Source organism: Carassius gibelio, chromosome A2 (assembly GCF_023724105.1).
Source record: "Carassius gibelio isolate Cgi1373 ecotype wild population from Czech Republic chromosome A2, carGib1.2-hapl.c, whole genome shotgun sequence".
In the NCBI taxonomy this organism is placed as follows: Eukaryota; Metazoa; Chordata; class Actinopteri; order Cypriniformes; family Cyprinidae; genus Carassius; species Carassius gibelio.
Window position 1 is genome coordinate 16,817,512 of NC_068372.1, and position 15,048 is coordinate 16,832,559.

General features: G+C 35.5%; 1 protein-coding gene across 2 annotated transcripts in view; it reads right to left on the reverse strand.

Annotated features, from left to right (window-relative positions):
- The window catches only part of LOC128028986 (fibronectin type III domain-containing protein 3B), a 124,510-nt gene that overhangs the window by 4,868 nt on the left and 104,594 nt on the right, over window positions 1–15,048 (reverse strand). For both annotated transcript variants that reach the window (XM_052616414.1, XM_052616422.1), the window contains exons 19-25: window positions 13,868–14,040; window positions 12,965–13,078; window positions 12,667–12,816; window positions 11,384–11,664; window positions 7,476–7,691; window positions 4,833–4,999; window positions 4,587–4,714 (exon numbers count right to left, since the gene is read on the reverse strand). In XM_052616414.1, coding sequence (XP_052472374.1) covers window positions 4,587–4,714; window positions 4,833–4,999; window positions 7,476–7,691; window positions 11,384–11,664; window positions 12,667–12,816; window positions 12,965–13,078; window positions 13,868–14,040 — 1,229 coding nt within the window. The remainder of the gene's footprint in view (window positions 1–4,586; window positions 4,715–4,832; window positions 5,000–7,475; window positions 7,692–11,383; window positions 11,665–12,666; window positions 12,817–12,964; window positions 13,079–13,867; window positions 14,041–15,048) is intronic.

The following is a 15,048-nucleotide window of genomic DNA, read 5'->3' on the forward strand; positions in this document are numbered from 1 at the left end:
ACAAGTTTCAGTGGTTTCCATCGTTTATTAATTAGCACCTAAGAGCAGAACAATATTTTACACAGTTGCAACTTTAGATTTGAACAACGTGGATGAATGTTAAGATGAATTTTTCATTGGCAGATTATGTTAAATAATGTTAAAAAATGAAGCCCTAATGTGTGAGTGTGAATTAACAATAAAATATCAAAACACTTTCAAATAACATCTATGGCATGTTGTAGTCCAGATTAAAATAGCCTATTAAGTCTTAATACTTAAGTATTTGGCACTGTGATGAACATCATAGCAAATACACAGATCTGAATTGCTATTTAAAATTGTTTAAATATGTTTTAGAAAGTAGCACAGCTGCTTTGTTTATGCGGTTTCTGGGTAAAGGCTGCTTTTTTTTCCTGCAGTTTAGCGCCATCTGCTGTCAATGAGTGAATGTGATTTCATTCAGCGCGTCTCTCAAGCGTTCCTCATGTGCTTCTCCTGCTTGCTTGTTTACATCAGAGAGCACATGCTCTTTCAAGCATCATACAGCGTTGTTGTGCATTTTGATCAGTTGATGGGAAGAGTATTCTTAAAATGTGGTATTAAGAAGTGCCCACGATAACTATACCATGTATATTCATTACCATGATATATCCCATTACCGAATACCAGCACAAGTCTAGTCTCGGGCTGGCAATACCATGACTGAGGTGCCCTTGAGCAAGGCACCGAACCCCCAACTGCTCCCCGGGTACAGCATAAAAGGCTGCACACTGCTCCATGTGTGTGTGTGTGTGTGTGTGTGTGTGTGTTTGTACGTTTGTACTTTTGTGTTCACTGCTGTGTGTGTGCACTTTGGATGGTTTAAATGCAGAGCACTAATTCTGAATGTCATGTCACTTATTTAAATAATATATACAGTATAACAACAAATAATTATTATAATGTTACAAATAATTAATATAATGTTATTAACATCGATAACAATAATACTAATAATAAGCAAATGCAATTGTAAAAAATATTATTAAATATTATTAAAATACATTTAATAAATTCATTTGAATACGAATATAACATTTTTGGTAAAGCATTTGCAATTAATGATAATAAATATTATTGTTAATAGTATAATTACTACTATTATAACTACTATTAGGATTTAATACAAATAAATGTAATTGCTTTCAAATGTAATTCAATCTACCAGGTTAAAGTGTAGTTCAAAATAGTATATTAGGATAAGGACACCTCAACATTTATTAAAGCAGAGCATAGGAAAGGCTTTGGATGGATTATTTACTGTCCTGCTATATCTCAATATCACAGATAGTGGTCAGTAGGGTGCATTTTTTCTAATGTAAGCCAGAGCTTTCCTATCCTGCAGTGTTGACAAATGTAGGAAAATGAGTCAAGATAAGAAAACCGAACAGAAAAGAAGCTTTTCAGCAGGAAAACAAACCTAATTATATTACATGCATGTTTTGATGTTACTAACAAGAAACATTCAACAAAAATCATGGAAGTTGAATTAATGCAGAATAGGTAGTGTGTGGGAAGAAAGCACTTCCTATGGATAGGGCTCTACACATGTGGCTGCTTCTGATTGCCAAACAACAGCTGTTCAATTTCAATGAAATTATAACCTTCCTTATTCCCGGCTAAATGATGCACACATTTTCTTTTGTTGACACAAATGAAACCGAGAAAAGTCACTCCAAGCCAAAACGTGCCAGAGCTTCATATCACCTTGCAGCTTTAAAAGCACTGCGAAGCCAGGAGTTAAACATTAAGACCTTCCTTGTTTATTCCAGATGCATGGATTAAATTGCATTGACACAATAGATTTAGAAAAGTTGAACTGAGAATTTATTTTAGTCAATTTCTTTGCCCTCCAAATATCTACTGCTATTTTTTATGTCCAAAGAAAAAAACAGTAATGTACCAAATACATAAGCTAAGCAAATACATTTGGAAACTGTCCCTTCCAGCAGTATAATGCATTAAAAAAGATAAACTTAATATAAGTTGTTTCTGGCAACCCCTTTTTGACAGCTACTATTTCATTTTTCCATCTGCGGAGAGATGCCATCTGAGTTCAGAAGAGCATGTAAAACTGAGACAATTTCTTTTGAGCAGACAAAACACAACTTAAAACAAGCTGAATCTAATAGAACACAATTAAAAATAAAATAAAGCAAAACAGTTTATTCAGCTGCATGAATGATAACATTTATAACAGCGTAGGAAGGCTTCACTATTTGTATCACTTAGCTTTTATGTTTTCAGTACAGTGCTGGATATACATCTGTCGATATTGAATGTCTAATTATTCCTGCTCATTTCCTTTATGTGTACATTTATTTTACTATAACCGTTAAATTTCTATTCATATAAAATTGATCTATTTTAATAGATTAAAATTGCAATTATTATAAAAACTAATAAAACCGTTAATTCAGCATATCTCAAACTGAATATTAATTTTTCATCCTGTACATTACAACGTTGATTGAAGTGTTTTGTGTTTTATTTTTAATTTAGAAAAAAAAAGGGAGTGTGGAATTTTGATACATATTTTTTTTAAAGAATTAACCATAGTCCAAAATTGCATATTAAATATTAAATGACGTTTAATATCTGCATCTGCATACATAAACAATTATTATTCATTAATGTATGTTTAACATGCATTACCTGGGTGAAAACGATTTGAGATGCAGAGGATTTGTGCTTTTACTTTTATGTCAAAATGGAGATGCACACTAGTTACGAGTTCTCACAGACACCCTAGAAGCAGAGCAAACAGAAGCTGGCATCTGCTGCCATTAAACCCTTGCTTCTCTTTAAATGCAAACAACACACTCATCACTTCTCACATCCATTTTAACAGCTCACAGGACAAGGAACACATTAACATAGTAATAGGAACCATGCCAGCTACATTAGACATCAGAGCAGCAGCAGTCGTGCCCTTAAAGAAAAATATCTTTGTGGAGGAAGGGATCTGATTGGCTTACTCTGGACAGATCCCTAGAGAGATTTCGAGGCCTTCACAGCCAGTAAGTGAATTTATGATTCACAGCCTGATGTACTAATGTGGTCATTAAATGCAAAATGATGGCACATTTGTAACCGCACTGACAAAAATGTGTGCAATAATGTCACTTGTGCAGTGAATGATAATAATCCTCTCTCTGTGAAAAACCAGGGACACACACAACTGCCACAAAAGTCACTGATTCTTAAAAAGCCAGGTCACAATATTAAGGACAATGGTATGTAAACTTTTATTACATTTTTGTGTAAACCAAATATGTATAACTATCTGTTAAGCTCGGTACATCAGGCTAAACTAATGATGAGTAGAACTGTGGGCGGTTTTAACTGTGTAACAACCATGAATGTAAAATAAAATAACATTTTTAAATGCATGCTGTTGTTTCCTTCCATTGTATGAAGTATGATAGATGAGCTGGGTGGTGGTCTCCATCAAGCCATCAGCAGTGGCATCAACATCAGTTGCAGAATACTAATATCCCCAGGCAGAGGACACAGACCTATCATCCTGATTCTATCTCAGACTTAGTCTGTGCGGATGACATCTCGATCTTTTCCCTTTCCTTGAATAACAATGCACTGCAAAGACTAGCAAGAAACTTCCTGCCTTTCTGTTCCACCTACAGTTGTGGATATATTAATACAAATGTAAGTTAAGTGAAATTAAATTAAAATAATAATAATAATGTTAATCACAAATGACCCAAGATCATTAATGGAATCGTTCACCCAAAATTTGCTGATAATTTACTCACCCTCAGGCCAATCAGAATATACTGTAGATTCATTTGTTTCTTCATAGGAACAGATTTTGAGAAATTTAGCATCATGCTCTATTGGCGAGTATACGATTCAGTGCATTTTTCTCTCCTAAATTAAGAAGATAACTTTTTCCCTTAAAGAAGCAATATTATGTGTAGGAGACTTGTGCTTTAGCTTGATGCAATTATTTGAAGGGTAAAATGTCTTAATGATGGATATGTTTCTTACTTACACACAGCTTTTCACTTTATAAGACATTAATTAATGGACTGAAGTCATGTGGATAACTTGTGGATTATTGTGGTGTTTTTATCAGCAGTTTGACCTCTCATTCTGACGGCACCCATTCACTGCAGAGGATTCATTGGTGTACAAGTCATGCTAAATTTCTCCAAATCTGTTCCGATGAAGAAACAAACTCATCTCCATCTTTATGGCCTGAGGGGGAGTACATTTTCAGATTTTAAATTTTATGTGAACTATTCCTTTAATATTCAATTTGACTACTGAATTATATGAAAAAAAAAATTCTAATGACATTTTCATAGAAGTATAGAGCATATGTTTTTTTATGCAAATTGGATGACTAAACAGCACTGTGTCCTGTTTCGTAATATATACATTTTACTATGAATAAAATGCAGAATAGGTTTTTTTTCTGTAGAAATGAACTGCATGTGTTAAAGTGTTTAGATAAATTATAAAAGTTATGAGATTAATCACTGCCGGATTGATAGTCATAATCTACAGTACAGACAATTCAGAAATGAAATGTGCAATCTTACCTGTTTGTAATCAGACTCTCGACCCACCAGCACCTGTAGGACGTAGAAGATGGGGTCTCCTCTCATTGGTGGAATGCTCTCCCAGCTCACCTCACACACATTCCCTTCCATCTGTACCGCTTTAGGAGCTAAAAGATAATATACAGGTTTAGCTGTAAAAGCATCAAATAGTGCCCATCATCCAGTACATGAACACAAATGTGGCATGAAGCAATGTGCCAATATACTTGTACAGATGTACTCTACCTTTGAGAGCAGGAGGAACAGACTTGGTGGTATGGAAGGTGTGGACTTCAGAGAAAAGGCCCTCTCCTGCCTCGCTCACTGCTTGAATCCTGAGACAGTAGCTGCTCGACTCATTTAGTCTCTGTACCTTATATGTGTGGCTTGGGCCTCTGTAGATTGTCACAAACCTAAACCAAAAACATTTAATTTCTGTTATTGGTGTGTAACCGGGCACTAATTAAAAGTTTAAGGGTGATGACTTGTTTTCTTTTTTTTTTCCTTTTTTTTACTGTTCTTGAAAGAATTGTCTTGTGCCCAATAGGCACCATTTATTTGTTAAAACAGTAAACCAGTAAAAACAAAGTATATATATAGTTTATTCCTCTGATAGCAAAGCTGAATTTTCAGCATCATTACTCTATCTTCAGTGTCACGTGATCCTTCAGAAATCATTCTAATGCTGATTTTTTTTATTTATTATTATTATCATCAGTGTTGAAGGCAGCTGTGCTGTTTAATATTTTATGTTAATGCTCTTTTATGCCCATTTGTGTGTTTCTAACACAAACAAAGGACATAATGACATTGTAAAGCAGCCCCAGACTTCCCAGGATTGAACTTATCTTGGTCTCAATTACAATAAATTAGGAGCATATTTCTGATGTTGGCAGTGGGCTCTTGGTTTCCTCATGCCATGTCCCATCCTAGCACAACACCATCGGTCTATACACAAACCAATCAGGTCAGAACAGAGAACAAAGCAGCAGCTGCTATTTAATGACTGCTTCCATGATATTTTGCCAATCTAAAAAATATATATATATTACAACCCTGCCAGCTCGGCTAATGAGATGAAGGCAACAGACCATTGACCTACAGTTCATACTTTATATTCTCACTATAGCCTGTCAAACTATTCTCTTCATGTTTTTTTCATTCAAGGCTGTGTCGGAATCCTGGCTTGGATTGATACTTCTTTTCTGTGCATACTGTATGTACTAAGCACACCACTTACTGAATTACAAAATGAACTCCAGAAAAAAAGTCTTTTCAAAAAGTAAGACAACAAGAACAAGAGGAGGAGTTTACAGAAGAGTGTTTTAATACAATAGCTGTTATTGTTGGTTTGATGAATAGTACTGTACATTTGCGGTTACCATGGCAATCTGACCAGAAATAAAATGTGTAATAGCAGAACAATTACGAGTCTGTTTCAGAGCCATGCTCAACCTAGTCTCGCTTGATTGTGCAGATGGAATTTTATTTTGATTAAGCAGCTGAATCAATCATTGTTAAGATCATAAATGCTAATTTAAAAAAATATAATAATAAAAAATTCACTGTAATGCACACCAAAGATGGCAATTGGATCTTATGCCTTTAGTAAATGTGCTTATTGCTGTAATTTGATCAGGACTAACATTATGCTATTAGTTGATAGCCCCTGTTTATGATTATGATGTTTCATTTTGTAACTTCCAGTCTTGAATAAGATGCAAGAAAAGCCTTAATAACATAATAAAAGTTATCATTTGGTATGAAAATACAGTGGCACCAACAAGTATCTGAACAGCATTTTGAAATCATAATAGTTTGACTGAACACTACGCCATCAAAGGCTTTTTTTAACACCATCAAAAGTAAAAAAAAAATAAATAAATAATAGTTTTATTCAGAAAGGATGCATTAAATTATTTAAAATCCTGAAATAAGCTATACATTAAGCAGCACAACTGTTTTCAGTCTAAATAAAAATAAGAAATCTTTCTTGAGCAGCAAACCAGCATATTAGAATGATTTCTGAAGGACACTAAAGACTAGAGCAATAATGCTGAGATTCAGCTTTGTCTTCACAAGAATAAATAATATTTTAAAATATAATTAAATAGAAAACAGTTCTTTTAAACTGTAATAATATTTCACAATAATACAGTTTTATGCATTTTTAAACAAATAAATACAGCCTTGGTGAGCATAAGATTTTTTTTTTTTAAATATTAAAACATAACTGTAAAAAATCATGCAGACTCCAAACTTTAGAAAGAGTATGTATAAAGTTAGAATTAGCGTGTATATATAAACTGTATATACCCCTGGGGCAGGTTTGGTAAAGATTAATATTTTTAGCACTTTTCCTCTATTTGAAAAGCTGTAACTGGCTAAAGAGAATCATTAGAATAATTAGAAAATTAACCAGTCTAACACTAAAAAAAATTTGTCTGGGAATTGGGGAATTTATTATATTTTCTATTAAATGCCCATCTGTCAGGCCTGTTGCCCGCTCACAAATGCTGCCAAAATTCCACTCTGCCAAGGAAAACAATCAACAGTTACAATTAAATTAGGATATGAGGCAAACTGAAATTTGGAGAGGTTAAAAATGTAGTGGCCTGGCCGATCTACAGGCATGACTATAATAGTAAGACCTACAGACCTTTAACATTAAACTTTGAAAGCTTTCAGTGGTTGAGCTAAAAAAAAACACAATACTAGCTAAAATGTTTAAAAATAAAAGTATATAATGCCAAAAAAAATTCTGTAATCTAATGACAGTTCACCTTGACTAAATAACATCATTGCTCAGTGCGCTTTCAAAATGAATTCAATTTCCTTTTTAGCGGTGCATCTACGGCCATTTATGAGGTGTAATTGAGATGAAGTGACCTTCTGTTCTTGTCCTCCATCTGCAAGTTGTACACCATCTCTTCTCCAAGCAGGCTCTTGGCACTGCTGCTGTCTCCCCACTTGAGTTTGAGGCTCTGGGGTCCAGCGGCAGTGCACTCCAGTCGGGGCGGGACAGGGGGCAGCGGCCTGGTGTGGGCCAGCAGGGGAGGGCAGAGGGGACCAGCACCAATCTCATTCACTGCCTGAATCTGCAGACTGACACAGCACAGAGAGTCACATTTAAACCTTGATCCTTAGGTCTGGGTGATTTGATCTGTATAGACAGCGAGTGATAACACAGAGCAGTGTGACTGATGGGCTTAGTATGAAATTCTTCCTTATTCCTCAAAATAAATAGTACTGTTTCAGTTTGAAAAGGACTATAAAATGACATATTTACACATGTGTCAGCAAAAAAAATATATATATATATATTGTTGTGGTATCAAAAGAGTTAGAAGCAAAGCAAAAGTGCTTTCTATTTTTTCCCAAGCTTTAAGGATCAGTATGAAAGACTTTACCTGACCTTTACCACAAGACCTCCTGACTGAGACAAAGTAGCTTTGAGGCTTAAATCAATAACTCATTAAGAACATAATTCCTGATAAACTTGCTCCTTCAACAAATCCTTTCAACAACATATTCTATGCAACACACTTATGTCGCTTCCAAAAGAGAGAAAGCCAAGCAACTTGTTTACTTCATGTTCATAAAGCAACTGCACTGCAACATTACAGCAAGTGGATTTCATTTCTTTTCAAAACACAACAAATGTCAACAGAGACACCTGGTATCATCAATAACAGAGCTAATGGTGACTCACTACGTATACTAGACTCATTCATGTTCATGTTTTAAAAACCGAGTATGGCTTAAAGCTGCCGTACATGCAGGAGGTGAGCAGATGACACACATATGAGCAGCTTCATATGAATGTGCATGTATCATTGGAGAGCAGGGGGTTTCACATGTTTAACAACAGGCCAACAGATGTGTCCTAGCTTTGCTGGTAACCAAAAAAAAAAAACAAAAAAAATCACAGCCTTTCCACAACACAACTCAGCCTAGATGTGAAATGAGATGTGGTCGATCTCTTCACTCACTGCCAATCTAAGAAGTAATAAACCACGTCAGAGAATGAGTTTTGCTCACTTGAGGACGCAAATAACTTCCTTAACTTTCACCTAGCTAACCTTGATCAAATTTGTATTTGTCGACTGAAAGTGCTTTGTGTAGAAGCCCATCATTCATGGATTATGCCTTGTCATATTGTTCAGTCAAATAGAACCAAAATCAATTTCTGGGTTTTAAAAAATTGGAGGGTTGGGGAGTCTGGACTGGAATTAACAGCAGCTCTTCCACAATACCAGACTGTTTGGTTGACATTTAACTGAAAACAATACATACTTTAACCTTTCAAGAGATTGCATTAGTCTGTACGCCCCTAATAACAAAAGACATAATCGATCTAGGAGAGATCAAATGACCATACAGTCTGCTTCACAACAGAGCCGGCTCAAAGATCTAGTCCTGATTCACATACAGTGGAGTTAAAATTGTTTATTTTTACTTCAACCTGGAACTAAATTAACATAATGCTGTAAATTGACACATTTAAGATTCTCAGTATTTAAATTCACTGATCACAATACAAATTTGTGACATTACTAACTTAACCCATTTGTACGGTGGCCAAGACAGCTCAACACGCTGCAACTTAAGAATACACATGCAAATTGAAAAAACATCAGCAAATGAAGATCTTCATCAGTTCCCAATTCAATCATCCCAACACATGCATATAACGAAACGCGCTGCAAATCATCACAACACATGCATAAACGAAACATATAAAGAAACGTTGAAAATCCTCACAACACATGCATTAACGAAATGCGCTGAAAACCCTCAGAACACATGCAATTAACAAACGCGCTGCAAATAGCGCTGTGACCACAATGGAAATGTTTCAAGGAGACCTCAAAAAGTGTCAGACCCGACATGGATTTGTTTATCGTAATTTTTTTTTTATGGTGTCATAAAAACATTATGATTCCTTTATCTTTTGGATATTATTGGCCTAAATAAGCTGAATAATTACATGATTAAATGTAAAACGTAACTTAAGATGGGTAACTTTAATATTCTAAATATATATATAATTTCAAGGTTAATGAAAAGAAATTAGCAATGCTTCATTAATTGTTTCTGTGTAATGTGTATGTGCTGTGAGGATTTGCAGCGTTTCTTAATTTATATGTGTTGTGAAGGATTTGCAGCGGTTTTTTATTTATATTTCAGGATATTTTGTCTGAATAAAATTTAATAAATATACTAAGCATACAGAAACCCAGCTTCCTTGTATGAGCATGGTAAATACAGAAAATCTGAAAAACTAGACCCTGTGGGGAATGATGCGTGGCTGAGAATGTTAACCAAAAGTCCAACAGAACAAAAAAAAAAAAAAAAAAAGCTGATGGAAATGGAGAGGTATACTATAACTAAAAAATATATAAAAACACCTACAAATTTTTTTCCAATCTCTTTCTGAAAGATTATTTACAACCCAGATTTCCAGAGTAGGATTATTTAATAGTCAGTTATTAAACACTTTAATATTCCACCATATACAGAGTAGTAGCAGTTCAAATTTATATTTAAAATTTTAGATTGGAAAAGAAGTGAAAAAAAAAATGTAAAATTTGGCATTTAATGTAAATATAAGAAGTAGTTAAATTAATTGTGCTTAAACAGTGTAAATGCATCCATGGTTTTAATGAGAATATTGAGAATTTGTGACACCTGGGGAAAATATAGTGACAAGACCTACACTACAGCTAAAAAGTTTAGGGTCGGTAAGATTTTTTTTATTGTTTTAATGTTTTTGAAAGTCTCTCATGCTCATGAAAGCTTTTTTAAAATCTAAATTACAGCATAAACTATAATATTGTGAAATATTATTACAATTTCTATGTCTATACTACAATTTTCTATGTTAATAAACATTCAAATGTAATTCCTTCTTCATGCTCCAGTTTCCAGTCTCAAACAATCCTGGTATGGTGCTCAAGAACACTTCTTATTATTATCAGTGTTAAAAACAGCTGCATTGATTCTTTAATGGAAATAAAGTTCAAAAGATCAACATTTATTTCAAATAGAAATACTCTGTAAAATAAAAGTCTTTCCCTCAATTTAATTAATCCTTGCTGAATAAAAGTATTATTTTCTTTTAGTAAAAAAAAAAAAAAACATCTTACTGACCCCATATTTTTAAACGGTAGTATAAATGAATGGGAGTAGACAGATAAAAAATCATCAAGAGGGGAGCAGGTGGATGGCGAGTATAAATCTGTATGAGCCAGAGGAAAGTGGGATGAACCTGGAAAAATCAGTCCCACTTAGATCTCTAATATAAAGCCCATAATCAAAGCTCTCAGACAAAAACATGGGTTGCATAAGCTGGCTGATGGAGGCACTTATATGTGCACTGTGGAGGCCCCATGCAGGGATAGATGTCCTGTTATGGATGCCACTTCATAGATACACACACAAACTCTGCCCTCTGGCCTTCTCTTTTCATTAGCTTCCGATTAGCGTCATTACCACGCTGCTGTTTACCCACTGCTATCCTGGGCAGGGGGAGGAAACAGACAGCAGGGGTAACGCGGCCGTGGCGTCACGCTTCGCTGAAATGGACAACTTTGCAGAATGCAGATGAGACCTGAGATGGAGTGCAACCGCTCCCCGCAGGACACAGTTTGGGCTCAGAGGGAATGGGAAAGCTAAGCAGTTATTAGTTAAGACTGTTTTCCCATATCGCAGAAGTGCTTATGTAAATCACCAGATGAATGTGATCTGGTTGACAGAATGGTGGTGTCACAATGTGCATATATATATATACATACCTGTATTCACTGTCAGGCTGTAGGTTCTGTAGCACATAGCAGGTGCTGGTGCCCAGGCTGATGAGCTGCTCTCCCAGTTTAAGTGTGTAGGATGTGATCTCCGCTCCATTGTTGCAGGGCTCGTCCCATTTCAAAGCCAGGCAAGTGGAAGGTGTGTAGACGCCACTTTCTGTGGGGTCGTGCTCAAGTACACACATCACTGAGACCGGGTCAGGTGCGGTGGCGGGGGTCTGACAGCACACATGATCACTGTATGGTCCTGCACCTGCCTGATTCGCCGCCTTGATAGAGGGGGCAAAGTTCAATAAAGGTCAAAAAATGTAATCAATATTTAATCATTTTAAAAGTTAGCTGTTAAAAGGTTTTTCACATTTATTTAATTCATAGTTATGACCGGTTTAATCAGTTCTGTGTGATTCTAAAAAAAATGTCAGTAAATGACAAATTAATCTATATAGTGGCATCTGCATGAATTGCCAAAATTAGTAATTACACATACAGCAGTTATTTTGTGTCCTTTCTCTTAAAATGAACTAAATGTGTTAATGCACCATGAAAAACGATTGTATTAATCACAGTTCAATACTTTAATTCACTGACAACCCTAATGTGTTGTGCAACAATGATAAATGTCACCTAAAAAAATATTCCTGATTAAACTGACATATTTGTTAACAGAAACTTCATCTGTTTTAGCTCATCAGCCTACATTTTTAAAAATATATATTTATAAATACATACTTTACAATCTTAATCCGATTCTGTAAAACATTTTGAGCTGCATGACTACATTTCCTAATAAATAATTAGGTTAATTAATTAAATAATTAATCCTCTTATTGAATTGTAGTTACCATATGACGTCATCTGGACATGACTCTGACCTGCTCATTTATTTAAAGCATAATGAATCAAACATTTTTACAGCCTCACTGTGCAAGATGATGCAGTTAATGAAGCGGCAACTTTCACTTTTTTTTCTTTTCAGCTTTTCCTGTCATAGTTTTACTACTCTGCTCATTTTAGCTAAATATGATAAATATGGCACAAAAATCTATCCAAAGATAGAACGACTCACTGTAAATTGTAAAATAGAATAAAACCACATCATGCACTAATCAGTTATTTACAGTACACTTTCCTACTCCCAAGGGCAACTTTACCTTATAAAATAAAGTAACAAAAGACTTAGCTATATATTATTAATTACAAATAAAACACAGGGCATTTCTAATATAATTAAAAGGCATTATGAAAGTGAAAGGAGGGTGAAATATTAATACCTGTAGTCTGCAGTAGTAATGAATAGCAGGTGTCAGGTCTGAGATCTCACACTGCGTGTCAGGGCCACAGTAGATCAGCTCCATGGGCTCCCCCCCGCGGCCCCACTCCAGACGGTACTCAGAGATGTCGGCCCCTGAGCTCTCTGGACTCTGAGAGAGGCAGGGCATAAAATAGTTTTTTGAATCTAACAAGTACTTCAGCTCATCTGAACCTCAATACTGACAGTATTGTTGAGTGTGTTAAAGTAAAAACCCATGTCCTATTAATGATGGGTCTGCGCTAAATATTATAAATTACCTCCCAGCTGACCCGCACACAGGTATTGGACAGTAAGGTGAGGGCTGGTGCTGCACACTGGCTAGGAGGACCAGCTGCGGTTGTTATTTCTGTTGGTTCAGAATATTGCCCATACTATGAGCAAATGAAAAGAGACAGAAAAAGAAAAATAGAAGTGCAAATGATTAACTAATACATCATATAAAACATTTTATATGTAAATATGTTTATTTATATCTGGATAAAATGTAAAAAAAAAAAAAAAAAAAAGACCAAAAAAACAAGTAAGACCCAAAATCCTGCATTACATCCTTTTGAAAGCAAAGCATGTCTCAAGTACTGCAATCTGATGCGAGACACATCGAAGCTTCACTTGTGGGAATTTGTCTCATACAAACAATGTAAAGTAAACAGAGAAGAGGATTGAATTCACTCCTCAGGTTCTAGTGTTCACACTGAATGCAGTATTAACACTCCTGGAAATGAGACTGGGAACAGTACTTCAAAAAAGATAAAGTTAGACAGCCAGAGCTGATCTCTGTCTTCCTGAACAGTGATGGATTATAGAGAAAGAGAAATCCTTGGAAAAGAGATATATGGAGAGATATCTATGGAAGCCCATTTCTGCCACATTAAAAGAAAGTAAAATAATCATAAAAAAATAAAACAAGGAATAAAAAAACTTTGAAAATGATTTAAAATTGATTTAAAATGAATTTAAGACATGCATAAAATACAGTGCATAATCACTGAAGATACAGAATCACATAAGCTCTGAGAAAGTTTTAGCATGCTGTTAGCCTGATATGCTAACCTGGCAGTAGTCCTTTGGACAGTCTAGTCAACTAGTTATAACAACCCATCATTGCTAAGCACTGGATGTCAGTGAATCTCTTGATATTAGATTCTTGATTTGTCACTCACCCCTGCCTCATTGGCAGCACGTAGGCGGAAGCTGTAGGTGGCGCCGGGGAGCAGACTGCCCACAGTGCACTCAAGATCAGAGCCGTGATAGACCTCGGCAGGCTCAGACTCTCCCTCCCTCATTTCCAAACTGTACTCACTCACCTCACATGCCCCCTCAGAGGAGGGACAGTCTGAAAAGAAGGACAGAGACAAAGCACTTAAGTACAACAAAGAATTAAGTTTCATTTAATATTCATTTAATATTTGATATTAAAAGTAAGTGGTTATTTTAAGGAAGAGCGAACTACAGCTTTACAACTTCAGATCATCAAAGTTTCTTGTCCAAATCCTGAATCCAAAGTGTTTACTTAAAAAGTCTGGAATCAGCAGCTCAACAATAGTGCTCCCATTAGACCCAGAATTCACTCCCTGGTGAGGGTGTTTGGCTATTAACTCCAAACCGATAGCTCTGGCACAGGGAGTCAGCGAGTCAAGTGCACTACAAGAGCATCATTCTAGTCTAGTACTGGAAAATATGTGCAAGCTGATAATGTTACGTTGAGGAAATGTAGCAAAAATGGTGGAAATATTGATATTAAGCTATTCCTGGACATGACAAAGGGGTTTTGTGGCATTGGGTAAATGCTACAGAGAGTCTTTCACATTATCAGAAATGAATCCGAAACTGCAGAGTAGGGCTGTCAAAATGACTGAAAAACTAAATTTGAATTTAAAAGGCATAATTTCAGTTGGGGGAAAAAGCTTTCGGCCACAAGAGGGCGTATGGCGCAAAATATTATGCACGTTTCTTCAAAGCGCAATAAAATAAAACGACTATCTTTGAAAAAAAAAGTGCATAATGTTTACAAACCCTATATAATGAATAAAGTTGCTTAAATATTAGGGAAAAAAAAACATGCACCATGCTCCATGCATTTATGAATAGTTTAATACAAAGGACCGAAAACCAATAACAAAGAGCAGACTACTTTCTTCATTTAAAAAGATGAGCTAGAGTGGGATGGTGAAAAACTTGTGCAAGAAGCAAGTGCAATGCTGATAGATGTCCCTCTAGAAAATGTGATAAATATGTGTTCTGTGTGAATGGCTTGGTTTCAGTCTTGACATAAACAACGTCTTCTCCACACTGATACTCATGTTTTCCGCAATATATTGAATGAACAATGTAGCAGTGCCGC